At 41.4% G+C, this 25,495-nt stretch overlaps 4 protein-coding genes across 5 annotated transcripts; all 4 read left to right on the plus strand.

Annotated features, from left to right (window-relative positions):
- The first annotated feature begins 212 nt into the window (after window positions 1–212).
- On the plus strand, window positions 213–3,929 carry LOC141799118 (rho-related GTP-binding protein RhoA-C-like). Its single transcript, XM_074681227.1, has 5 exons — window positions 213–292; window positions 861–1,016; window positions 1,674–1,794; window positions 1,888–2,018; window positions 2,103–3,929. Exons 2-5 carry the CDS (start codon window positions 861–863, stop codon window positions 2,274–2,276), a joined length of 582 nt encoding a protein of 193 aa, XP_074537328.1. The 5' UTR covers window positions 213–292; the 3' UTR covers window positions 2,277–3,929.
- A 208-nt stretch (window positions 3,930–4,137) lies between these two features.
- Window positions 4,138–13,584, plus strand: rbm10 (RNA binding motif protein 10). Of its 2 annotated transcripts, none has more exons than XM_074681532.1 (23): window positions 4,138–4,274; window positions 4,767–4,842; window positions 4,931–5,462; window positions 5,556–5,726; window positions 5,812–5,881; window positions 7,300–7,373; window positions 8,300–8,386; window positions 8,517–8,577; window positions 9,056–9,214; window positions 9,353–9,513; window positions 9,707–9,804; window positions 10,052–10,139; window positions 10,248–10,449; window positions 10,557–10,657; window positions 10,755–10,836; window positions 11,024–11,115; window positions 11,203–11,394; window positions 11,561–11,755; window positions 11,911–11,967; window positions 12,056–12,250; window positions 12,397–12,444; window positions 12,535–12,590; window positions 12,812–13,584. In XM_074681532.1, exons 2-23 carry the CDS (start codon window positions 4,826–4,828, stop codon window positions 12,900–12,902), a joined length of 2,829 nt encoding a protein of 942 aa, XP_074537633.1. In that variant the 5' UTR covers window positions 4,138–4,274; window positions 4,767–4,825; the 3' UTR covers window positions 12,903–13,584. The 2 variants fall into 2 exon arrangements, with proteins under 2 accessions (XP_074537633.1, XP_074537634.1); XM_074681533.1 differs by having other exon boundaries at window positions 4,934–5,462.
- A 145-nt stretch (window positions 13,585–13,729) lies between these two features.
- lrrc23 (leucine rich repeat containing 23) lies at window positions 13,730–16,433 on the plus strand. Its single transcript, XM_074681534.1, has 8 exons — window positions 13,730–14,124; window positions 14,716–14,825; window positions 14,925–15,045; window positions 15,142–15,283; window positions 15,524–15,654; window positions 15,742–15,878; window positions 15,997–16,201; window positions 16,298–16,433. The coding sequence occupies exons 1-8, from the start codon at window positions 14,038–14,040 to the stop codon at window positions 16,328–16,330; spliced, it is 966 nt and encodes a 321-aa protein (XP_074537635.1). The 5' UTR covers window positions 13,730–14,037; the 3' UTR covers window positions 16,331–16,433.
- Window positions 16,434–17,117: 684 nt separating this feature from the next.
- Window positions 17,118–24,668, plus strand: tktb (transketolase b). The gene is made up of 14 exons (XM_074681898.1): window positions 17,118–17,435; window positions 19,334–19,451; window positions 19,541–19,654; window positions 19,763–19,860; window positions 20,889–21,080; window positions 21,345–21,472; window positions 21,577–21,773; window positions 21,946–22,110; window positions 22,366–22,522; window positions 22,604–22,734; window positions 22,829–22,912; window positions 23,008–23,104; window positions 23,265–23,384; window positions 23,761–24,668. Exons 1-14 carry the CDS (start codon window positions 17,329–17,331, stop codon window positions 23,931–23,933), a joined length of 1,881 nt encoding a protein of 626 aa, XP_074537999.1. The 5' UTR covers window positions 17,118–17,328; the 3' UTR covers window positions 23,934–24,668.
- Window positions 24,669–25,495: the final 827 nt, after the last annotated feature.

The raw sequence follows: 25,495 nt of genomic DNA on the forward strand, positions 1-25,495 counted from the left end.
TGTTTTGTCTATACTTTAGTCAATAATAATAATAATAATAATAATAATAAAAACAATAACAAGTTATATTGTTTTATTTTTTCTACTTTATGAATTATAAAACTTATTAAAATAATACCTTATTTGTTAAAAAGACGGATAAATTCTTCAACAAATTAATTTACAAGGCGCATTTTTAACTGAACGTTCAGCATCTGACAAATGCAGTGAGTGTGCGCATGCGTATTAGCTGTGGGCGGAGTTTTCCAGTCGGTCAGGAAGAGGAGAAAGGCGGACACAGAAACATCAAGCGGTAATCTTTCATTTTGGTTGCTTTTTAACTTTGAGCCGGGGCTTGTTTCGTTAACTCAAAGTTTACATAAGCGTATTGAGTGTTGTAGTTAAGGTTTCAGAAAGAAAACATTGAATGACACAAGTTCTAACCACGTAAACCCTGTTAGCTTTCGTGCTAAACCAAGCTAATGTTAGGTGGTTTGACAGGCCCGACTGATCTGCTCAGCGTTTCGGTAGGAATGGGAACGCAGCACGGAAATGTTAAATGTTTACAGCCTGTACCTTCGAGGTAGATTCCCTGTTTGTCAGACTTGCCATCAAGTTTACATTAAACTCGGTGTTCAGCGTACTGTGCGAGAAACTTAAATCTGAGAGGCCGGACTGCCGGTGTTTTCAGCGGTGTGAAAAGTGGTTACGTTATTTCTAATGTGATATTTCAGCGAAGGGAAAGTTATAGCGATCCACAGCTTCAAATGTGAGTGTTTTTTTTTTTTTTAACATTAGTGCTTGTCTATAGGTAAGTGGTATAGCAAGATATGATAGTTAGTTATAACGTGAAACATGTTTTGCATTTTTTCTCTTCACAGATGGCTGCTATCAGAAAGAAGTTGGTGATAGTTGGGGATGGTGCATGTGGAAAAACTTGCCTGCTTATCGTCTTCAGTAAAGACCAGTTCCCAGAAGTCTATGTCCCCACTGTGTTTGAGAACTATGTGGCAGACATTGAGGTGGATGGGAAACAGGTGAGTCATAGAACTCTCTAGATATACTTTTTCATGTATGAAAATTGTTTCATAGATAAAGCTTGATATACTTAGATCTGAAGAGCCTAAAACATTTTTCTTGTGCGCTGGAAAAGTAAACAAAACAAAATTGACAATAACACAGCATAATTCTGATGTCTCATATTGGTACGCTGTCAAGTATGGCTGTAACAAACCATTAACTGCATTGTAAAAATCAAACAGTTACTTTATTCAAAGTGTAAAAATCTGTAAAATGTCACTTATTATTTTTTCACCCCTTTGTGATCATTAAATATCATGTTTAATTTTTCCGGTGGCTGGGGGAGCATTCACGTTGGTACTGGATATTATGTGTTTTGTACCAGTGATACAAGTTTGGACTTAAAGCACATTTGAAATTTGTCATTTTGATGGAAAAACTATTATTTAAAACAAGTCAGTACATTGTTGAAACAGTTGAATGAATTCCCCATGACCCATTTTTTGCTAAGTGTTACGTTTGTAGATGTATTTCTCTCTTCACCACCAGCAGCATAGTTATTGAGTTTTTGCTTTACAATGTTTCTGAAAAATGATGACAATAACATCCAGTCCCCCACATAATATTTTTTCCAGCATCTGTCCTCACATGTAACTTTCTCTTTCTCTTCTTAGGTTGAGCTAGCACTTTGGGATACAGCAGGTCAGGAAGACTACGACAGACTGCGACCACTGTCCTACCCTGACACTGATGTTATTCTTATGTGCTTTTCTGTAGACAGCCCTGACAGTTTAGGTATTGTCTTTGTTACGCTCGCACAGTTGTTCTTTGGGTGGTCATATTGTTATGTTTAACTAATTACCGTATTCTCCCCTCCTCTCAATGTAGAAAATATTCCTGAAAAATGGACCCCTGAAGTGAAACACTTTTGTCCAAATGTTCCAATCATCCTGGTAGGCAATAAAAAAGACCTCCGCAATGATGAGCACACCAGACGAGAGCTCGCCAAAATGAAACAGGTCAGTTTTTGTCTTTGGTTCAGAACTGTCCATGTTTGTGTGTGAATTCCAAATGTTAACATTTTCTCCCATGTGGGTTTTTAGGAGCCAGTTAAAGGTGAAGATGGCAAAGAAATGGCAAACCGCATCTCAGCTTACGGCTACCAGGAGTGCTCTGCCAAAACCAAAGATGGTGTAAGGGAAGTCTTTGAGATGGCAACTAGGGCAGCACTGCAGGCCAAGAAACGTGGCAAGAAGTCGACTTGTCTTCTGTTATAGGCTCTAGGAGACCAAGGAGCTGCCATCAAGCACAGATGAGAGGGCAGCTTCCATTGAGATTTGAAAAAGGGGAGAATATTGGGGAGGGCCCAGAAAAGTTTTTCAGATGCTCAATTTGTGATCACCCAGTTATCTCCAGCAGATTACAGCAGAACTTTAGTAATTTGATAGGCTTCTACACGTCAATCCTTGGTCTCTTCATTGGGCTACATAACGTTTCGCTTGCTTTTATAAAACACTTTTAGATCTGAAAATCTCTAGGGCAGTTGGTGGGGGTGATTCGAAGTTGAGTAGATGTGAACTTGTTACATTGTGCCATGATTAGAATTAAGCTATAAACGGTCATTACTGGGCCAAAGATGATGGGAACATTGGGTAGAAAAGCAGATGAAATACATAAATGTAAAATAGGTTTGAATTAAGACCATGTCTAAGTGGATTTTACACAGTATCGCCTACATGTAGTGCCTTGAGAGCATGGGTCAAGAAGACTAAGTTGTGGGGTTGGGATTCATAATTTCAGATTGGGTATTCTTTTGTCATTTGTTGTGTCCAACATCACATTTGTGAATGCTTTCTCCCTGTCATTGACTTGGCTCCTTCAGGCTCATATTCTGACTCAGGCGCTATGCAGGGGTATGCCTAAACTAGATTGTATGAGATGTTTTTCCCATACTGAATTACTTACCTGTACTTAAGAGTGTGTGCGGGTGTGAGTATGAGTGTGTGCAACTGTATGGTGGTTTGTTTTCTCCAGTGCAGGTCTGCATGCAGTGAATGTGTGTTACTTTGTGTGGGTGTGTATTAACAAGTGTCTATGTACTGTATGCATGGAAAGGCCTTCTGCGTCACTGACCTAACTCCTTGTTTCCATGCCAAAGTTACCCCTGACAGCCACATTTTATGGCTCAGGTGGGTAATGGAATTAACAGCTACTCAGAGTGACATAGAAACCTTCACTTTACTGGAAGACATTGTACTATACATAGAGGCACAATCAGGTTAAACATATTATGACTTTGTAGGACCTTTTTTGTGTACTAGAGATTCATTCGATTGTGTTAATCAGTGGGTCAAATCACGAGTGGTGTAGTTGATAAGTTGAATATTCTTTCTTTAGATAATAGGCTTATATTATTACTATAATGTCCATTATGTACTGTATGTCTTACAAGGCCTTGTAAGGACATGTTATTATTGTGTGTTTCAAGTTTGCCTTTTTTTGCAATCTTCCCAATCTCCCCTTGAAATGAAATTGTCATTATTGTTCTATAACTTTATTGTTGGTGTCTCTAATTTTCTTAGCATATTTTAATCATTTTACTTAATCCTGCTGTTATGATCAGCTCATGTCAGTTAAATGATAAATTCTAACTAGAACTGTTTTGTTTTATTAACTAGAGGTCAACCTTAGGGTGCATGGCTGGACAGTTTTGGGGTGGGCTGCTAAAGCAGTTTTCATTTACCTTTCTCTTTTTTTGTACTGTGACTTATTAGGATTTCTGGATTTCTTTCTTCCTCTTTTTTTCAAATAAAGACATTGGGGTTTTCTGTTGTAAGGTATTTATGTGTTTCTTGGATCCATTTATTCATTTATGATTACATCAGTCTTTGTTATACTTCTGGCATTAATTTCCTTTTTTGTCCTTAATAAAACATTCATAACCTGTTCAAGATATGTCATTCTTTTGTATTTTTATGTTTTTAGCGAGACAGGTTATCTATCTCCAGTGTTCTAGTTCATCCCTCAATGGGGCAACCAGTTTAGGGTTGTCTCGTCCAATCAACCTCGTCACAAATGTTTTCCTCTGCCAAACACCAATCAAATTTCAGAGTCAGGTACTGATCCCGCCCACTTTGAAATGTCTAGCTGTGGCCATTTTACACTTGGTTCTCTGAAAAAAATACACTTGGCTCCTTGAGAGAAAATAAAATACGGATTAAACCTTGTCTACAACGTGACATACAAAGGACTGTCGTTAGTTGCATTCGGCAGGGGTAAGTGTCGGTCCTATTTCACAGAAAAACTGCAGTTGTGTTTGCAAAGGCTGACAACCGTTTGGAGACGGCTCGTGCCCTTTCGAGCTAGCCGACGTCAGGCAAGCATAGTTAGCTTGGCTGCTAAGTGAGCTGATCGTCGTACGTCATTGTAGACTACCTCTGTTTGTGATGTAAGTTTGTGCTTGTGCATTGCACATGCATTATCGTTGAAGCCTTGTGTCACTCTTTGGGAGTTCCTTTTGAAGAGAAGTACTCAAAATGGTGTCTAAAAAGTGACATTTTCAAGTTGTTAAAAGTCTTTGAGTATATATGAATACAGCGTTTACTGGCAAGATGCTGCTGTCTGCCTCTGGGCTAATAATCAGCAAAGTACTGGCTTTTGAGTTAACTCTGGGTTTATACAAGGCCATGCACATGTACATCTGCTCTACAAAGTTTAAAGAAGTCCTGGTCATAGTATTTCATCATCACATTTAAATGTGATTCCAGGTAATCCAATGCTATATCAGGAATAAAAGTCAGACCAGGACCAGTGTCCGTAAATCAGCATGGACTATGAGCGAAGGTGAGTTCAATGTTCATTTCGCACAATTCATCTTTTCTAAAGAGTGAAAGTGTCTGACAGGACCCTCGCTGCTTCCCCTCATGGACAGCAGGGGTGGGCGAGGTGATCGCACAGGTCGCTATGGCAACACCCACAATGATCACAACTTTCGGGACATGGACTACAGAGGTTATGGTCAAGAGGATGAGGAGACAACAACAGGATACGATGTCGGATCAGAGGAGGACAGTCCATACCTTCAGGAGGAGCAAGCTCTAGGTGGTCATGACTTCTCCCCTGGCTGCCCCAAAAACCGTGCAGGGTTTCACCTGAGAGAAGGCCGAGGGGACATCAGGAGAGACGGGAAGGGGCCCCAGTGGCCTCCTTGTCTGCAAGCACAGCCTGATCAAGCCCTTCCTTTGATCCAGAGAGAGGAGGAAGAATCCCGGCGGGAATTTGAGCAGTCACGCACTGGGCTACAGGAAAGAGGTCGGGGGAAAGGTGGAAGAGGCTTTTCTGAGAACTGTGCCTCTCCTTCAGGGAGTAGGGATGGCACCTGGGGACGTGGAGAACAGATGGAATACAGCGCAATAAGACAGAGGGAGGAGGACAGGTACTCTCGTGGGGCCGTGAAGCGAAGAGTGAGTCATAACAAACTGTGTTTTCTCATAGAGCTGCTGCAGTTTTATCTTCTTGTTAGCATGTTCTGCTAATGTGTGAATTCTCAAATGCAGGCTTTTTCATCGGGGGCAGAGGAGCACAGTTGTGGAAGTGCTGGTTTAGATGCTTCTCTCGAAGAGTTGGATCAAAAGGACCAGGATTACCGTGCAGATCTAGACCACAACCAGAGGCCAAGCAACATCATAATGCTTCGCATGCTGCCACCCAATGCCACTGCCAATGAGGTGGGTTAAAATGACAGTAACGCGTGTGTGTGTGTGTGTGTGTGTTTTTTTTGCTCAAAAACCTTGAATGTCTCTTTGTGCGTAGATCCGAGCGCAGCTTCAGGAACAGGGGATCCAGCCAAGGGAGGTTCGCCTAATGAGGAACAAATCTTCAGGTGAGCTTTAGTCCATTGCCTTTTTTTAGTTCTTTCCTCTCCCTGAATGTCCCACTCATTCAATACCAGCTCTTTCTTTATTTCCATTGCTCTCCCCTTGTCAGTCTTTTCTTGAGTTCTCAATAGTTGTAGCACCTTTTCCTGCTTTCTCTGCTAATGTCTTTTTTTCCATCATTTTAATTTTTTGCTAATGCAAATATCACACATTTGCAGACTACTATATGGGCTTCTGCTTTGATTGTTGCTTTGGTTCTTTGATCCTCTGGAGTCTTAAGTCTTTCCAGTGCTCACAGGGCAACAAAACATTCATGAATGCTTCAAAGGAGAGAGTCCTCTGAATATGTTTCTTCAAGAAAAGAATGCATGAACACAGTCTTAGGTGACACACCTTTACCACATTTGCTTTTCCTTTTCCACCTTGGCTCATTTACTGTCCATTCCTCTTCTTAATTCAGCCCTCATCTATCTCCAAGCGAAATCTGTCTGAGTAGATGAACAGTGCTCACGAACTAACAGTGTCAACTTAGATGAGACGAAGAAGCAGGATTTGTCTGAAAGTGTTTGTCATTGTTGCTATTTTTGAACTTGTGACTGTTGAGGTGTGTGTGTGTGTGTCTGTGTGTCTGTGTGTGTGCGTCATCCATACAGAAAAGCTTTTCCAAAGGTTTCCTATCAGGGTCATTTTCTCACTGGCCACCTTCTCTGCTAACTTGCTGGTTGTCTGTTAAGTGAGCCTATCTGACTCAGGCATACTTGCAGTCCCCCGGCACTGCCTGTCTCTTTCACCCCTACATCACTGTTTCTCTGTTTGAATGATGGACTTCTGTGATCACACTCCATCAGATCCTGCACACTGTGTTTTTAAAATATTATAAATCAAATTTTGGTCTCTAACTTTTCATAATGCATGGAAAGGATTTGGAGCATTAAAGTGGAGACCTTAAACCACAGTGCTACATAGTTCTGACTGTACTCTGACTCTCAGAGTAACCAAGTTTGGCGTGCATGTGTATGACTGTGTGCCTGTGTGCGTGTGTGTGTGTGTGTGTGTGTGTGTGTGTGTGTGTGTGTGTGTGTGTGTGTGTGTGTGTGTGTGTTTTCTGGCTGGGTGCTTCATCATTTAAAGCCTCAGAGCTTATACTAATGAGTGGGTAGGAACCCCCCTCTGTCCCTCTTTCCCTGACCCTGTGGAGATACTTGACATTGCGTCCTCCCACCCTTGAAGAGAATTTGACAGCAGCTCTTAAACTGGCTGTCAAAGTGTTATTATTCCCAAGGGAGAGAGGAAGCAATGCCTGATTTTATTAGTGCTGATACAGGGTCTCTCTCCTCTGGAAATGAAGCACTAACCCCCTACTGCGTTGTTGTTATGTTGTTGTTGTTGTTGTTCGGTTACCATGGCGCTGGGCGGTGTCCAGGTCAGAGCCGAGGATTCGCCTTCGTCGAGTTTAATGTCATACAGGAGGCCACCCGCTGGATGGAGACCAACCAGGTCACTCTCCCTTACACAGACACACATACACATGTACACACATACAGTAGGGTGAGTGGGTTCATATCAGGACAGGAGTACAGTCACTTCAAGCCCTGTCATGTGCACATGATGCATTCCAGTATGGCATAGACATGCAGAGATGAGACATACATTTCCATCTCTGAAGCAGGTAGGTAGGTAAGTCTCGATCCTTTTGAGGGAAATCCACGTTTTCTTCCCACACAGAAATCCACAGCAAGCAAAATTCATGTTATGTCATGCTGACATTCATCTGTCAGGGGCCCAACGACATAGTTCTCATACCTGGGCCCTCCCAGTCACATTTGCATATCATTTGTCTGATACAAGCTTCTCTTTGAGTCCCGTCTCTTCAGTGACATGTTCTCACTCTTTGTCCTAAGTTTACAGAACCATGTCTCCAGTAGTTCGACAGTTTTTGTTAAACATAATTCCTCACATGGACTATCCTACATTCTCTCAGAAGCAATAGAATTCTTCACATTCATTTTTACATTATTTGTTACATTTTTAGTGGAGTGGTTATATATTAGGGGGCAAAGGTGGTGACAGTGGGAAGGGATGTGTGGAAAACTGTGAAAAGGTTTCCCCTTAAGGGGGGAGGGATGACACAATTGAACAAACATGCTGTGTCCTTAAAAATGGACACCCCAAAGACTACACATACACCATCCTCAGTCCGTCCCAGTTTCCTAAAGCTGAAGGTTGCAATTCTCTGGTGTCCTTTTTCTTTCAGCCTCAATTCTGCTCTTTCTCTCTGTCCTCCTCTCTCTTCTTCTCCCCTTCCTCTCGCTCTCATCTCTTGTGAGATGAGGCCTTTCTCTGGCATGTGTGGCCCAATTATGTCTGATTATCATTCTTTGTTCCCCCTCTCTCTTTCTCTCTCTTTCTTTCTCTCTTTTCAGGGAGTGCTGTTGATTCTGGGACAAAGAGTGTCAATGCACTACAGCGACCCAAAACCGCGTGCCAATGAGGACTGGCTCTGCAATAAGGTTGTGTGGGCAAATGTGTTTGCACTGTGTGAATATGTGGAATTCTGAAGCTGTATATCAGAAACTGTATATAAGCTTGCTTTAAAAAAACAACAACAATGTAATAGTTGGTCTTTTAATGTTTCAACAGTGTGGGGTGCAAAACTTTAAAAGGAGAGAGAAATGCTTCAAATGCAGTGTGCCTAAATCAGGTAAAGTACTAAACTTCTGTAATCTTACAGTAAACAAGCTCTGTTTCCATATGAAATTGATAGGGCTGGTACAACGTGCTATTCCTGCACTTTAATTCTATTACAATTTTGGGGTTGCGGATCTGATTTAAATTGCGATTCTTCAATATTTATTATTTTTGTGATTTTTGGTTTGCTTTTTTAGCACCAGGCCATGAGAAAAAGTTAAATGATAATGACAATGTCTACTGACTATACAAGGAGCCATATTTTACCATAAAATGCACATCACGTGAGTCAGAGAAACATTTAACCCTCTGATGGAGAAAAGTGACACATTTTTTCAAATCCAAATTTGAAAAAAAAAAAAAAGACTTTTCAACAAAGAATCCCGATTTTGATATTTTAAAAAAAAAATCCTGATGATTCGATTTTCTTTTTTTTTCCACCCCTATAAATAGATATGAATGTAAATTAATGGCATGTTGTCATTTCCCAGAGGCTGAGCTTAAGTTGCCCCAGCTCCAAAGGGATTTACCCATCAGTCTTCAAAAGGAGGGCACCCAGGGCTTATTGCCGTTGCCTGCACCCTACCACTCCTCTGGACCCACTGTCAACCCAGGACAGGCTGCACAGCAGGCGGATGTTGCCAATGACAGTGAGTTCCTTTTTTTTAAAGCCCCATTCCCATAGAATAGAAAGGACTCTACTATGCTTAATTTTACTACAGTAACCTGTGTCTGTGTTTAATAGAATGTTTAATGTTCATATGCTGTGTCATCCTCTTGAAAACCAGCTCTAATACTCAGAAACCTGGGTCCACATACTTCATTGGATGCCATTTTATCTGCTTTGGCCCCATTTGCTACCCTCTCCCCTTCCAATGTTCGCCTCATCAAAGACAAGCACACACATCTCAACAGGGGCTTCGCCTTTCTCCAGCTCTCTACCATCGTGGTGAGAAAGCTCATGAAGCAAACACACGCATGCACAAGTGCCAGATAAATAAACAGAACAAATGTAAAACATTGATATCCAAACGAAAACATTTCGTAATGTTTGTTTACAGATGAAGTTTCTCCCACACTCCAGTGCTTACATACAATGTCTCCCACACAGACTCAGAGGTCTCCGTTTGTTTTATCAACAGGAGGCATCTCAGCTGCTCCAGATCTTGCAGGCTCTTCAGCCAGCTCTCTCTATTGATGGGAAGACTATTGTGGTGGAGTTTGCCAAAGGCTCCAAACGGTTAGCACTCCCACCCCCTAACGCTGCAACAAAGAAAACCCAAACATACAAATGTTTTTGTTTTCCAATAAGAGTGTTATTGTGGCTTCAAACCAGCTGAATCAGTTTTAGATGAGATAATCAAACAGAAACTGGAGCCCTAAAGATAACATTGAGCGTTCTGTTTTACTATGACAAGAATAACTGTTGTAAATAAAAGTAACCAGGCACCTCTTAAAAAAATGGTCTCTTTCTCTTTCGATACCAGTGATGTGTTCCTGACGGATGGCAGCAGAGTAAGTGCTGCTACAGTGGCCAGCACTGCTATAGCTGCTGCACAGTGGGCTGTAACACAGGTAACCTTTCGAAATGAACTACAAAGCTTTCATTTTAGACTGTATGAATATAGTCAAATACCACTGTTTTTGTTTCATATGATGTTTGAAAATATTTTGAATTTCCAGACAGCTCAGAACGGATCAGTTGGAGGCCAGAGTATAGATTCAGTAGTGTACCAACAGGGGGCAGCTGTGACGTACAGTCAGGATGGAAATGAATTCACCGGGCTGGATAGCACAACTTTTAAAGCCCAGGCAGATGTCAGAGTTACTGCTTTGCCCAGTCCAGGAGCAGCTCTGATGGGGGCTTACACAGGCGCAGCCACAGGTTGGTGTCACATCTATATACGTGTTGGTGTTTGGATGGGTAGAATTATGAATATAGGATTTATATAACTGTGAGAAAAAAACTGTCAAAACTTGCCACCTGTGCAGCTTCCATTCCAGCTGATGCAGTGACGTCAAGATCAGTGCCCCCCCTCACCAAAACACAGACTACCCTCATAACCACAGCAACCACCACTCCAGTCACACAGGTACATTATTTTTGCTTCCTTTTAATTCTCATCTCATGGGCTCTTGTGTTTCTGCATATCCTGACTGTACTGGTGTTCAAACGTTTTTGAATCTCAGGTTGAGATAGTGGGAAAACCACAACCAGCTACGCCAAGCCAACCTGCCACCCCAGGCACTGAACAAGAGCTACAACAATATCGTAAGACTTTGTGTCACTTGTATTCTCACAGGTTGAGTGATTTGTGTGGTTGAGTTTTCTTTTTGAATAATGTATGTAAGAAAATGTCTCGTAGAGCTTTGATTATCTAAATGTGTTTGAAAAATGATTCTCAAGGTTTAAATGAATATCTGCCCCTTAAGGATCTGTTTGGTGTGTTTGACTCTAGCTGTTCCAGATGTATCCACATATCAGTATGATGAAAGCTCAGGGTACTACTACGACCCACTCACAGGTCTATACTATGACCCAACCTCCCAGGTAAAGACTTAAGTAACCATGTGTAAGTGTTATAGGTAAAAATAAACAGCATTTCATTTGGGTTGTGTGTCCTCCTTTTCTTCGCAGTACTACTACAACCCTCACACTCAGCACTACATGTACTGGGATGGGGAGAAGCAAACCTACATTCCTGCTGCTGGGCAATCCAACAGTGAAGGTGCTGCTACCGACGTTGGTGCCGCCCTTTCAGACTCTCCTTTTGCTTCTCCTGGCAGCAAGGAGAAAAAAGACAAACCCAGAAATAAAACTGCTCAACAGGTAGTCTACAATGGATAACTCTGATACTTCTAGGTTTTACTTTGGTATCAAGAAGTATCAAGTTGTCTTGCACAATGCTAAGCCTCTGAACTATGGCTTATTAAAATGAAAGTCTTCCCTGAGGAATTATTCAGAATGTTGCCTGACTTGGTGTTCATATCTCTAGATTGCCAAAGATATGGAGCGCTGGGCTAAGAGTCTCAACAGACAGAAGGAGAACATGCGGTCTGTGTCTTCTTCCCCTGCCGTGGGCTCCACAGCTTTACCACCTGGTTTCACCAGGACACCTGGCCACAGTCGCTTGGATGACCGCAGAGAATCTGCAAGTGCGGATGCAGGCTATGCTGTTCTTGAGAAAAAGGTAAGTGAAACCTCTATAAACTGCTTTGCTCCAGACACAATGGTGCCCTTGAGGAGCAGGATTAGGAATAAACAAGAAGAATTTTCATCAATCTTTGGACTTGCTCCTGTCCTGCTTATTACACATTGTCTGTACTTTCCTTTTCTGTCCTGCAGGGGGCACTGTCTGAGCGACCTCAGATTTTCCTGGACCAGATTAGACAAAGTACAGAGGTGAGTCCATGGGTTTAGCAGGTTGTCATTCTAAATCACTGCATTATGTCTGTTTGTCGATAATAACTAGTTATATCTAACTTTTCAGCGCTCCCCACCTCAGCAGCAGGGTCTGGTCCCAGCCTACAGTGGAGAAACTGACAGTGAAGAAGAAGGTGGAGATAAAGACGAGAAGGAAGGGAGAATGACAGACTGGGTCAAACTTGCCTGTCTGCTGTGTAGGAGGCAGTTTCCAAGCAAGGAGGCCCTTATCAGGCATCAGCAGCTTTCTGAGCTGCACAAGGTGCTAACACAGTCCAAAAATAGCCTGCTAACATTTTCACAGAAGCACTGAGAGTAGATTTCTCTGTGATCTGTTTATGATTGGTGTAAAAATATGACATTCACCAATAACTCACCCTATATTCTTCCTTCTCCACCTTCTCTCAGCAAAACTTGGAGCAGAGGAGAGTCCAGCAGGAAGTTGCAGGCAAAGAGGCAAGTTGACAACTTGACGTAGGGTAATTATGTGGATTCATGATTAGATACAGCTCATATCAATTTTATATCCCACTTTTTTTCTTGCAGAGACTTACAGATGGTCCTGAGCCCCCAGATCCTAAGAGGAGGAAGTTCAGCCCCATGTAAGACCCAGTTAAGAACATCACCTTGCAGTTTGTGTGAATTTAATAGTTGGTGTTAGATGTGTGAAAATGATAAAGTATTTTTTCCAACATGTGTTTTTCCTCCTCTACTGTTAAGGTCATTTTTTTCCTTTTTGACCACATTAAATGATAGATGGGACTGCTTTTGTTTAGTTTTTGTTAACATGTAAAGCCAGTGTTTATTCTCTTTTCCTCTGTAGTGATGGAATCAGTGGAACCAGTCTTGGCGCCAGGATGCTTCAGGGAGGCGTGAAAAAGGGTCTTCTATTGCGCAATATGCAAGTGGAGTGAACCTCATCCTGTTATCCAAACTTCCTGACCCAAACAGGACAAGAACAAAGCCTGACACACAAATCTTCACCATTAACATCACATAGATACCTATAGATAAATCAGCTTTGTTTGGTCTGTCATCACAATTACCTCAAAGGTGGTAATACACTCATATGAACTGATCCTGTGCCTGTGTGTTACAGGATATTGCACAGAATGCACTTTTTTTTGCTTTCTTCCTGAATGATGCAGTTTTGACTTGCTCTAGAGTTTGTATGTGATAAACAAGTTTAATGTGGTTAGGAATCATTTGCTTTGAGAAAATTAAGGCTTAGTATAGAATTTTAATGCAGTGAATGGGGTTTTCTAATATTACTGTCTATGCACCATGGATCTTAATTTCAAAGCTTTGTGCCGTGTCATTCAGTGAATGACCGCTCTGGGCATGAACTGTATAAACCTGAAGGAAGAGACTGTGCCCTAATGAACTGAAAAAGGCAGCACTAACACTAGTGTGTAGATGAAAAACTCTCATTCTGCAGGTACAAGTTCTCATTGTAAAGTATAGTTGTATCTGCAAATTATTTCTTTTCCAATAATTTCAATTGATCAGAAATGTCACTGTGTTTCATTAAGCTCATGTAAATGAATTCAGAATAACAATTTTTCATCATTGTTCACGATGTTTGTCTTTTATGGGCAAGGAAGTATGCATAAACGATTTATTTCAACATTTGCACGTACAATTTCTAAAGGTGTTTTTGCATATCTGTGGTGTCAAAAGAGGAAACTGGTTGTGGGGGCCTTAGTGCAACAACTTGTAGCAATCGGTATCCATGCGAGGGCTGTGAAGTTCCCATGGCAACGACAAGCACGGGTCCTGGTTTACGCTTGTGTGGACGTTAGACAAACTCGTCAGCTTCTTAAACCAGTCAACACTAACTTTTAATGATACTTCATACTTTCTAGTTTGCAAAGTAGGCTTATATTAAAATTGGTATTGATGTGGTTTTGTTGTTTTACTGTTACGCTGCAGCGCTGAAATCCTTTTAACAGCCTGGCTAACGTTAGCTCTGTAAACTCAGTCAACCTAGTGTTAGACTAACTGACCACATCCCAGCCTTCAAGTGCTCGTTTTTTAAAATCTGCCAGGATGTCTGACCTGGATGAGGATATTGTTTTTTCGGATTTAGAGGGAGACGAAGAAGCTCAACAAGAAGGAGTCGAGGAGGATGAGAAGGTAACTTTCACTGTGCAAGATCATCCGACGAAACATGTCTTTAGATTAACTATGCATGGTCTACTGTTACCAAGAGAAAATACGACACAAGCCCCCCAGGATGTCGTTTTAGTTTCTCAGCAGTTTAACCTTAGTCATAGCATCTTTTTGTGACAATAGATTCAATTTCAAACCCTTGACAGGTAATGCAATTGACTTCTTGGACTATCTATTTACTATCTTGGATCCTCCCCTCAGCTTCATTTCACAAGATGGCCCAAAAAAGGCCCTAGGTCTTCAGAGAGGTATTTGTTAAAGTGAAAGTAGCCTATGATTTGCATTTCTACAGATGAACATCCATACATTACTACTGCTCAGTCATGTTTTACCATGTTACAACTGGTAAAGTAACTGTTCAAAGCCTGGAGGCAGAATTCCTTAGCTGTGTATTCCACCTAAAGGTTGACTCAAAAACACTTGGGATAGTTATTTGAATTAGCTGTTTTGCATTAGTTTATTTCCAGGGAATGAATTAAATTGATAGGTATAGAGTCTTTATGTGAGCTCACACCCTCAACAAGCATATTCCTTTTGATGTCTTTCTTCTTACAGATACAGGTTTGCAGTTTGACTCCAGAAACCATCAGTCAGAGTCTGTCATTGCTGTGTCGAACAGGAAACGGCCTTGGACACGCTTTTATTCGACTGGATCTGAAAGACAAGTGAGGTTGCAGAAAGTACATGAAAGGCATGAACTACTACAGGATGTCAATCAATCTGATGTAATTCTATTTCCACTTTTCCACCACTGTACCCCTCAGCGGACTGCATGACATTGCTGCAATCAGCAATTATATTCACATACGTTTTCTGGATTTATCAAACAACCACCTCACGGATCTTTCTCCCCTGGTATCTCTGACCCAGCTCCTCTGGCTGAAGGCAAGAATCTTTTTTCTGAGTTAAATTAGAAAAGGACATCTGTCAGTATCACTTGGTCTCACTGATGGTAAATATTGACTTCACTGTCCTCTGTAGGTGGACAATAATGCAGTAGTGAGCTTTGAAGGGCAGCCTTTCACCCAGTTGCCCTATCTCCAGTGGCTAAGTATGGCAGGAAACCGACTGACAGATGTGGTTGGTCTGGTTGGGCCAGCCTTGGAGAGCCTCAATTTGACAGGTTAGTCTGTGTTTTGTTTTATAAGACTGACATGATTTTGAGTTTCAAAAAAATGATGTCAACTGAGTAATAGTTCTTCAATTAATTACATTTTGATAGTAGAAAAATGACAAAACATACAAATGGTTTATTTCCAAAAGTCTGAGAGAAGTCTATTCACATGTTTTGCTATTCAATTTTTGATATGACAAACTCTGACCATCAGCAGACTTGATCAAAAATGTCAAATATCCCTGGCAGGTAATGGTATTCAGAGAATGAATGGCTTGCAAAGTGGCTTGTATACCAACTTGGTAACTCTGGAGCTGAGAGGGAATCAACTGGACACCACAGACGGCATCAGCCTTCCCAACCTGCAGCATTTATATCTGGTAATATGGTCTGGAAAAGAACACTTGATCAGAGTAACAACCCTGAAAATGTAACACCTGAAACTATAAGTTCTCTCCACCATTCAGGCTCAAAATGCAATAAAACATCTGAAGGGTTTAGATAGATTAGAGCACCTCATCACTCTTCATCTGCGAGACAACCAGCTTGAGACTCTAGAAGGCCTCAGCTCCAACATGAAGTGTCTCCGATACCTAAATGTCAGGTACACAGCTACATCACAACAGGACAGATCAGTGCCATGATAAATTCCCTGTCATCAGATCACCTCATTCTATGTATATGATACATGTTAAATACATTTTCTGTCTTCTTTCCCTTAGAGGAAATGCAATCTCAGACCAGAAAGCTCTTGACTCTCTAAGCCATGTGTCAAAAACTCTGAAAGCTTTGGTCCTTTCTGACAATCCTCTGATGGAAATGACAGACTACCGCCTCAGCGTCCTGATTCTTTTGCCACATCTGGATCGGCTGGATAAAGATCCTGTCTCCCATGAGGAGAGGGCTGAGGCCTTGGAGAGAATCAAGGTAAAACCAAGGAACATCTTATTTCTTTCTGTGGCAATGGACAAGTGAAAATCTGTTCCTTGTTGTATTGTTCTTCTGGCATTTATGTCATTACAGGAACTTAAAGAAGAGGAAATACCTGGGCTGTAAGATTTGCAACCATGACCAAAATGAGGAAGTTCTTTACTTCCTCGAAAAGAAATGCATGGTGTGATTCTGCTTATGTAAAAAGTATTGTATGTTATTAAAAAAACTTTCTATGAAATGCTTGGCCTTATCCATTTATTTGTACAGCAATAAGTTCCAGTGCCTTTTTTATTCTTTACTTTTTTTTAACTCCTAGCAATGAAAATTTAAAAGTGTGTTTATTGACGACTTCAAATACAAGTATTTCACAAAGCAGTGTTTCGGTGATTAATAAATAAGTAATGAGGGATTATTTGAACCCGTTGTAGCAGACATAACAAGCCTGTGTTCCACGCTGAGTAAGGATGAGAGGGCAAATTCTGCCTCTATTTCCCTGTTGGCAGCCGTCCAGCTTCAGCTTTAAAGCGACAGTGACATGCACTGAGAATCTGGAAAACCGAGACACACGATAAGTAGAAGTTAAATATGTCCGCTGTATTTCTTTTCACAATTTTTTAAGGTTAACATTTGTGGTCTGAAGTGGGAATAACACCTACATTTATTCATATTATTACACGTCAGCGTCTTCAGACGAAAAAATACATTTTATCGAGTCTCCAATGTGATGGCAACTCTATCAACTTTGATGAAATTCATCATCAAATCAATGAGACTGCTTTCCTGTTTCAGGGCAGCTGGCATGTTTCTGTAAAGAGGAAACGATAAACACAAAGCGACCTCATACCAGAGTTTACACAGTCTAGAAATATTGTGAAAGTCGCTTCTCCTGTGCAACTTGCACCATAACTGCTCTTCCAATGATTGGATTAGGTGGGAGTGGCTGTTAGAGCAGACATAAGTCTCCCTCCTCTCTCGCCGTCCTCCTCCTCGGTTGTACTTGCACTGAGCAGCTAGCACCGCAGCAACACAGAGCGGCATTCCGCTAACAAACCGGGAAGCAATACTTTAACTCATCTCAACTCTTCACGCCGACGCGGTTTACCAGAAACAACCGAGAAATCATGGCTAGCTACCACAAACCCGACGAGAAGACCCTGCAGGGGCTGAAAGACGTAGCTAACAAGCTCAGGATCAACTCCATCAAGGCAACATGCGCCTCCAACTCTGGGTGAGTTGATAAAAGTCATTTTTCAATCCAGTTACAATATGAGTGGGGGCAGATGGGAACGCAGTATTCTGTATTATGTAATGTTAGCATAAACCAGTAGACGCACGTTATACCTGCGGGGCCCGGATGCACGTGCTCCTGATTATCCTCACGCGGTGGAGAGCGTAGCCTGTGCTGACAGCCACAGGGTAAATATTTAAATTGCAGTTTTAATTTCAGTTTGGTGTAGTCTCAGACGAAGTTCAAACTTCCATATGCTAACCACATGTCGAAACACAAATGAAAACTAAAAAAATATTGGCCTTTGTGACCATTGTTGTGTTAACTGTACTTTTCATGTTCGCTAGCCTCGAGTTGATGCTCTCTAATCAGTTTTCTACAGTTGAATGAAGAATGTAAGGTATTAGCACCGGCCTGTTTCATCTGTTTATCATGAAATCACATGATCAGGAGAGAGAGGTTCAACCTCGAGGTCAGCTTGATGCGTCTGTTTAAAGTTGCAGCAGCATCCCAAGATGCTAGATAGATCTGCTATCTTCGACTTGCACTCAGTATTCCTGAAGTACCAAACTGAACAGCCAAACTGCACCTGCGGTATTGCCTCATCTTTACTGCCAGGCTTGGCAACCTGACTTCTTCCTCCTCCTTGAAGGAAATGACACTAAAACCTGAAACCGGTCCAGAGATAGCAGATGAATAGGTTTATTGTTGAAGGGTGTAACTATTACTACTACTTTAGTAGTCTGTAAGGATTATGATGGAGTAAAACCAAGGCAACACATGTATGAAAAAATTAACCGCACATTTGTTGATGTGGAGGTGTTTCAAAAAAAAAAAAAGTGTTAACAGATGGGGAGTTGTCAGCATTTAATACATAGTTTTGAAGGTAATTGCTTTTAATTTTATATTTTTTCATTTTCACATTTTGTTTCACAGCAGACATATGAAAAATAAACCATTTGTTAAAATAAGCATTTAGGAATCACAAGTTCAATAGAATCTGGCCTTCATCAGTCCCATACATTACATGTGAATTGTTCTTCTTCATCCCACTTTGTGTAAATTTGCTCGACTTCCTCCAAGAAAGCCGGTATTGCTTAATTGTCGCCTTAGGCAACTTCCAAACAAAGTAGGTTAGTTGATAAACCTGTTTTTGCCATTTCCTTGTCATCCAACAAGGAAATAGGTGAATTCTCTTCCTTGTGCCCTCTATCAGTTACCTGATGATCTGATACCATTGTCACTTCCAATAAAGGGTGTCTAGTTTTGACACAACTCTCACTACATGAAGTTCCTCATTATTTCACTGATTTGGAGTCGTACACACGAGTATCTGTCTGATTTTTTTTTTGTTTTGAGTTTTATGAATTTATTTCCCAGCAGGTTATCTCTCAACATAAGGAAAAGGGGTAAACAGAGCAACCTGGTTTTGTCTTTTGAATGCACCCATGGCCACAATGAATGTTTTTATCAGATAACTGTGTGTTTCAAGCATGTATGAAATGTTACCTTTCTGTAATTTAACTCTCGTAGGGAAGCTGAGATGCTGTTGAGTAATGAAGGATTTCCAAACATGTCCACAGTAGTTTTACCACATTACAGCAACTAACAGTTTCACAAGGCAGCTTCTCTCTTACAAATTATTAGGTGTGATAATCTAACTGGTTTGTTGATGTTAAAGATTACCAGTCTTTTGGTATGATTAATAATCCTAACCCCATCAGAATGGAAGTTTTCTCATTGCTTGAATGACTACTGGAGTGACTGATCGTATTCAGGGGTTGTTTTTGTTGAACTAAACATAAGCTTCCTGCAAGTGCACGGTGTGACATTCTTTTCTTTTCTTAAAAATCGGCTTTAATTTTTATGAACAATGTCTCCTTTCTTTCTCTCCTCAGTCACCCCACGTCATGCTGCAGTGCAGCAGAGCTCATGTCTGTGCTCTTCTTCCACACCATGCGCTACAAAGCAGATGACCCTCGTAACCAGTGCAACGACCGCTTTGTCCTCTCAAAGGTCAGGGTTGTCCTCATTCTGTTTCTGAGAGATTTTACATTTTACACGTTGACGGCGTTATCCTAAGACTCCTCTCCCTGTGTCTCCAGGGCCATGCTGCACCTGTCCTGTATGCTGCCTGGGCTGAGGCGGGTTATGTGAAAGAGTCTGATCTGCTTAACCTGCGCAAGATTGACTGTGACCTGGAGGGCCACCCCACACCAGTAAGTTAAGCGTTCCTCTGCTGTTTGTTCCTTCACAACAGGAGGAACATGTTGTTCAGGTCACATTTTACATCCTAAAACTGTTAATTTCTCTTTCTTGTTCCCCAGAAACTGCAGTTTGTTGACGTAGCTACAGGATCTCTGGGACAGGGCCTTGGGGCTGCTTGTGGGATGGCTTACACTGGCAAACACTTTGACAAATCCAGGTGAACTGTTTCACAGAGATAATCAATCCAGCTTGTGAAACATACTCGTGCATCCATTCTTCACTCGGCAGTACTCATAATTTGATAGTTTTCCTGTGTATAAAGATAACTTAAGGGGAGGGGTTGTCCGTCTATTCACCAAATAGACTGTTTGTCTTGTGTAAGGGTATATTAAGTTGTTGACTCAGCATTGTTTCAACAAAGTTTGTTTACCAAGTGTATAATGCCTTGACTGGTAAGCAGGGAACTGCTTTGTTGTAAAGCAGCCTTGATGTACTGTAATCTTTTTAATGGATAAACCTGTACTAGTGTAGTTGTAATTGGGTTAAATCACTTCCAGACATGAGCCTGTGATGTTGTCAAAAGGTGTTGCACTATGGAGCTGAAATTGGGGCTGCAAATTTCACACAAGGTTTTGCTTAATTCCTCCTCTTTTTTTGCAAGCACTCTATAGCTATTTCACAGGAAAACTTCCTACTGTCCATTTTAGAAGTTAACATTTATGCCAATACATTTTTCAAGGAAAGATGTCGTCGTAACTGATAGGAGTCACATGGATAGCCAATGTTTGTAATAGTTCATAATAAAATCTGTTGCAAAGAAAAAATATTTGGAAGGTTATAAATTGTGATGGTCAGATTATTCAGAACGTTGAGGAGTTTCCTTTTTTTTTTCATTGTCAAAGATATTCCTTGTTGGTGGTTATGTTCAATTTGGAATTCAGAATCTGTGCGTATCTGACTAAATTATGTGCGTATATGATATAGAATATCTATACCAGTGAATAAGCCGGTTTGGTTGTCAGTAAAGGTACTAGACCTGAGCAAGATTAATACTAACAAGTGATGGTCATGACTGCAGTGAAAGCAAATCATTACCTGTGTTTTTAATAAATACACATGAGCAAAATGAGCAAAAAGTCTTAACTCTCTCTTTAGCAGATAATCCAAAGTGTTTTTGAAAAAATGTATTCCTCAACATGTTTAGTTCTAATGTTGCCTTTTACTCTTTCCTACATTGTACCATAGTTACCGTGTGTACTGCATGTTGGGTGATGGAGAATGTTCAGAGGGCTCCGTGTGGGAGGCCATGGCCTTCGCCTCCTACTATCAGTTGGACAATTTGGTGGCTATCATGGATGTCAACAGACTTGGCCAGAGTGAGGCGGCACCCCTGAAGCACGACATGGAGACATACCGCAAGCGCTGTGAAGCCTTTGGGTTCGTACACACTTTTCCTTCCCCCTTTTTTTGTCCAGAAATGTGAGAAAAAAATAAACTAATTTAGAAACTGATGTATACCCTGGTAGTTTTTCTCTACCCTCATTTGGCACGTCTTTCTTAGTTCAGCTCTGCTTGTCACCACTGGTTAATTCATGTGATATTTAACCTATGTGTTCAGTAGTTAAAACGCCCCTGTGTTTTGAGTTAATATTTGTCTTAGAGTGTGGTGGAATGTTAATGTTGAGCATTTTTTTTGCACAGGTGGAACACGTATGTTGTGGATGGGCATGATGTGGAGGAACTGTGCAAAGCTTTCTGGCAGGCTCAGCAGGTCAAAGGCAAACCAACTTGCATTGTAGCAAAGACATTCAAGGGCAAAGGTCTTAAAAGTATGTAGATCGTTTTGTTTTGTTTTTACAGTAAATGTTCTCTTAGAAATGCACATTCTTTCAGTGAGTTATATTACTGAACCCTTTTCCATCCTTGCTTGTAGATATTGAGGATCTTGATAACTGGCATGGAAAGCCCATCCCCAAAGACAGGGTGGATGACATCCTGAATGACCTTTCAGCTCAGATCCAGGTCCCCAACAAGACCCTGTGCCCTGAGCTGCCTAAAGATGACACAGCACCTGCAGACCTCAGCCCAATCCTGCTGCCTTCACCCCCAGCATACAAAAAGGGAGATAAGGTACAGTTTGGGGACAATGTAATCATTAGTAATAATAAAACGAATGCAGATGGATTGTTTGTCTTTTGAAATGTATTTACATAAATGTAAAAAACTAATATATCTCATTATATATTTATATAAAGCCACCCTTTTGTTTGCATCTGTTTTTTTTTCCTACTTACTCTGTTAGATGGCTACTAGGCGCGCATACGGTGTTGCACTGGCAAAGCTGGGTCAGTCAAGCCAGAGAGTGGTGGCCCTTGATGGAGACACCAAAAACTCCACCTTCTCAGAGACCTTCAAGAAAGCTTTCCCTGATCGCTACATTGAATGCTTCATTGCTGAACAGAACATGGTAAGTGACATCTTTATGTTTGAGTCTAATAAACTTTTACTGTGTTAAAAAAACATAACTAACTCCACCTTATGAAAGAGGGATGAACTTGGCTCAGTTCACACTCTCTTCTACCATAATCTGCTCCAATTTTGTCTAATCTGTTACTATTCATTCTCTAGCTTGATAATCCCCTCCTCTGACTGCTGCCTATGTCTACTTTACGTGAGCTTCTGCTGTTATGAACACTGTCCTCTGATGCTGATGTCATTGCAGGTAGGCGTGGCAATTGGTTGTGCTGCTCGTGACCGCACAGTTGCATTTGCAAGCACATTTGCTGCCTTCTTGTCCAGAGCCTACGACCAGATCCGTATGGGAGCCATCTCCCAGACGAATGTCAACCTTGTGGGTTCCCACTGTGGGGTCTCCATTGGTAAGCTTTCTGCTGAAGAAACACTTGTTACAATAAAGCAGACTGAGTGAGTGTCACTGACTGACTTCATGCTGCCTCTAGGTGAGGACGGTCCCTCTCAGATGGCTTTGGAAGACTTGGCCATGTTCCGTGCTATCCCAACATGCACTGTGTTTTACCCTAGTGATGCAGTGTCCACTGAGAGAGCTGTGGAGCTTTCAGCTAATACACAGGTCAGAAGAGAGCCCAATTACTGGGGTTTCCAGTAAGACATATTGACTGAAAAAGACTGTCAAAATCCTCATGTTTCAATCTGCCTCTTTGTAGGGTATTTGTTTCATTCGCACCAGCAGACCAGACACTGCAGTCCTTTACTCCCCAGATGAGAAGTTTGAAGTGGGTGTAGCCAAGGTAATAACTGATCCCATCGCTTTATTATCTTTTGTCGTAGAATCTGTTTACAATAAAAATAATACATACTTACAAATAAATACCTTTACTTATAGGTGGTGCGCCAGTCTGCTAAGGATCACGTCACTGTGATTGGTGCTGGTGTTACACTTCATGAGGCCTTGGCTGCAGCTGACATGCTGGCCAGTGAAGGTAAACTCACATTGCCATCTAGTGGCTAGAAATGGGTATTGACTTTCACAATCCATGATTTCCATCCAGAATCTTTTTGGTAAATCGGAAAATTGAGTAATTAGCAGCTCTTGTGTTTGGCATCACTTAATAGATGTCTTTTGATTATAAACTTTTGTAGGCAAGAACATCCGTGTCATTGACCCATTCACAATCAAGCCCCTGGATGCAGCTACCATTATGGAAAGTGCCAGAGCGACAGGGGGTCAGATCATCACTGTTGAGGACCACTACAAGGAGGGTGAGTATTCCATTCTCCCCTTTTTTGGTCCATCACTTTTATGCTGCAAGACTGGGTCATGAATGTGTTTGCCAATAGTGTGTGAGGGATTCAGAGTTTGAGACTGTCCAACACGAGGGACAAAATTCCCAAATGAACTAATGTGGTGGGGTTTTTTTTTTTGGTTTTTTTTTGTGTGTGTACCCTATCTTAAGTGGAATTTTAAGAGATGTTTCCTGGTTGTAAATATTCCCATTAAAGAGGAAAAAAAAATCTAAGGCTTGTGTGAAAGAGCTCCCTCTCTGTCATTTTGCACATTGAATTGAACTGATTGGCGGTTGCTCTTCATTGCAAATCTCCACAGGTTCCTCTAATGGTATCTCTCTCCTCTTCCCAGGTGGTCTTGGTGAGGCAGTACTGTCAGCAGTGGGCAGGGAGCCTGGTATTGTTGTTACCCGGCTGGCAGTGAGCGGTGTTCCCCGCAGTGGAAAGCCCCAAGAGCTTCTCGACCTCTTTGGCATCAGCGCCAAACACATTGCTAATGCTGTGCGTCAGACCTTTGCAAACTAAGGATGGTCCTTGACCCCTGCCTCCTGCTCTGTTGCATCCACCTTTCTGTCCTCTGTGCAGCTACCTGACATGAACACATGAAGACCAGTTAACTTCTCTGGTTCTTTGCCATCTTGTGGCATCACTTGAGTGCTGTGTTCTTCTCTTATTTCAATCACAGAGAGAAATATCACAATAGAAGTGCAGTGCGCCTAAAGCTTGTAGTGCTATTCTTCAGCGCTTTGTTCACATTCTCCTCCTCATGGAATCTGTAGCATTCTTTTTCCCCCCCCACCAATCCTGTTGTTGAAGAGTGCCCCAGCTAAAATCACTAAAACACTGCACTTATAGATTGTGGATCATGTTACCAGGTGTCCATCTAGGTTATGGTCCACTGTGTACTGTCAGGCCATGGACTCGGTTCCTCATTCCACCCATGATTTATTTTTAACATTCCTAACAAGCATACACCATGTCTTCTCACTTCACTAATGCTCATCAGTCTTTTTCTAAGAAACACTGTTACTGTTAGCCATGAATCTTATGTACTAGATCATCTTGTTTAGGTGTTTTCACTCACAGCTTCCAGCATTTGGCTGTGATCGAGAACAGTTTCCTCAGACCAGTGTGAGAGTTTAGTTATGAACAGGTGAAGCATTCCTTTGGTGACTCTTGACCACACTGGTATCACACACTGCTGGTGCTCAGGGTCACCCTGTTGTAGCTGTGTTGTGCTTAATTAAAATAATTGACCAAATGCTATTGTCTGTGATTTTTTTTTCTTTTATTTCTTTTGATATTCAACCTGAATAAAGTTGTGGCTGGGAGTGCAGATGGCCTTGTCTATGGTCGACACCGGACTAAAATATTGCCGGAACTTTTTAATTGCTTGTTGTTTTTTGTGCCGGTGCTCTGGTGCCCACAGGAAGGGACCTTGTGATCTTGGTGTGGGGATGCATGAATCCATTGTCTTTAATCAGTGTGGTAATATTGTTTATTTTACGTAGGAGCATTGGGATTTTCTTAATTTGTGAAAGAAAGGGTAATGCAAGGAGTCCTGCCCTGACAAACTGCTCCAAACAGCACATATCGTGACATAAACTCAGCAGAAATAAATCAGTAACCCTTTGGTTGACGGTAACGTGTCCCCAATCCAGCAGTTTTAGTAAATATGAGCCCGCTTTCTATCACCAAGTTAGCCTGGCCTAGTCAGGTCATGGTCTGACTTTTGAAAGGCACCACACTTTTATTAAGACAGACTTGCACCAAACTGATAGCTAATAACTTACATTTACCTTTCTATTTGTGAGATGTCAAAGTAACTTTTTTTGTGTCGTATATCTGCGTACTGTCGCCCTTGAAAATGAGTCCTGTTGTTTTAAGTAAAATATTTGCCATTACTGTGATTTAAAGTTTGTCGTTTTTCATTGAAACACTTGTCTTAGCTGGAACATTTGGTATGTTTCATTTTCAACATGCTAACACGGCTAACTAAACGTAAACTAGCGAGAGAAAAAACCGTTATCATGCCGACTTTAGCTTGTCGTTAGGGCACCTCGTTGGACCTACGTGACTAAGTTTCA

The sequence above is a fragment of the Halichoeres trimaculatus genome, unplaced genomic scaffold (assembly GCF_033239565.1).
Source record: "Halichoeres trimaculatus isolate MK-OKI-2021-1 unplaced genomic scaffold, fHalTri1.1 fHalTri1_scaffold_11, whole genome shotgun sequence".
Classification (NCBI taxonomy): domain Eukaryota; kingdom Metazoa; phylum Chordata; class Actinopteri; order Labriformes; family Labridae; genus Halichoeres; species Halichoeres trimaculatus.

What these genes read in the sequence shown, in the direction of transcription:
- LOC141799118 (XM_074681227.1), top strand. Translation starts at nt 861, where the DNA reads ATGGCTGCTATCAGAAAGAAGTTGGTGATAGTTGGGGATGGTGCATGT. An exon ending in TTGAGGTGGATGGGAAACAG is followed by an intron (nt 1,017 to 1,673) that starts GTGAGTCATAGA and finishes TTCTCTTCTTAG; the next exon opens with GTTGAGCTAGCACTTTGGGA. An exon ending in AGCTCGCCAAAATGAAACAG is followed by an intron (nt 2,019 to 2,102) that starts GTCAGTTTTTGT and finishes GTGGGTTTTTAG; the next exon opens with GAGCCAGTTAAAGGTGAAGA.
- tktb (XM_074681898.1), top strand. Translation starts at nt 17,329, where the DNA reads ATGGCTAGCTACCACAAACCCGACGAGAAGACCCTGCAGGGGCTGAAA. An exon ending in AAACACTTTGACAAATCCAG is followed by an intron (nt 19,861 to 20,888) that starts GTGAACTGTTTC and finishes ATTGTACCATAG; the next exon opens with TTACCGTGTGTACTGCATGT. An exon ending in TCATTGCTGAACAGAACATG is followed by an intron (nt 22,111 to 22,365) that starts GTAAGTGACATC and finishes ATGTCATTGCAG; the next exon opens with GTAGGCGTGGCAATTGGTTG.
- lrrc23 (XM_074681534.1), top strand. Translation starts at nt 14,038, where the DNA reads ATGTCTGACCTGGATGAGGATATTGTTTTTTCGGATTTAGAGGGAGAC. An exon ending in CCCAGCTCCTCTGGCTGAAG is followed by an intron (nt 15,046 to 15,141) that starts GCAAGAATCTTT and finishes TGTCCTCTGTAG; the next exon opens with GTGGACAATAATGCAGTAGT. An exon ending in ACCTGCAGCATTTATATCTG is followed by an intron (nt 15,655 to 15,741) that starts GTAATATGGTCT and finishes TCCACCATTCAG; the next exon opens with GCTCAAAATGCAATAAAACA.
- rbm10 (XM_074681532.1), top strand. An exon ending in CCACCACTCCAGTCACACAG is followed by an intron (nt 10,658 to 10,754) that starts GTACATTATTTT and finishes TTTGAATCTCAG; the next exon opens with GTTGAGATAGTGGGAAAACC. An exon ending in GAAATAAAACTGCTCAACAG is followed by an intron (nt 11,395 to 11,560) that starts GTAGTCTACAAT and finishes TCATATCTCTAG; the next exon opens with ATTGCCAAAGATATGGAGCG.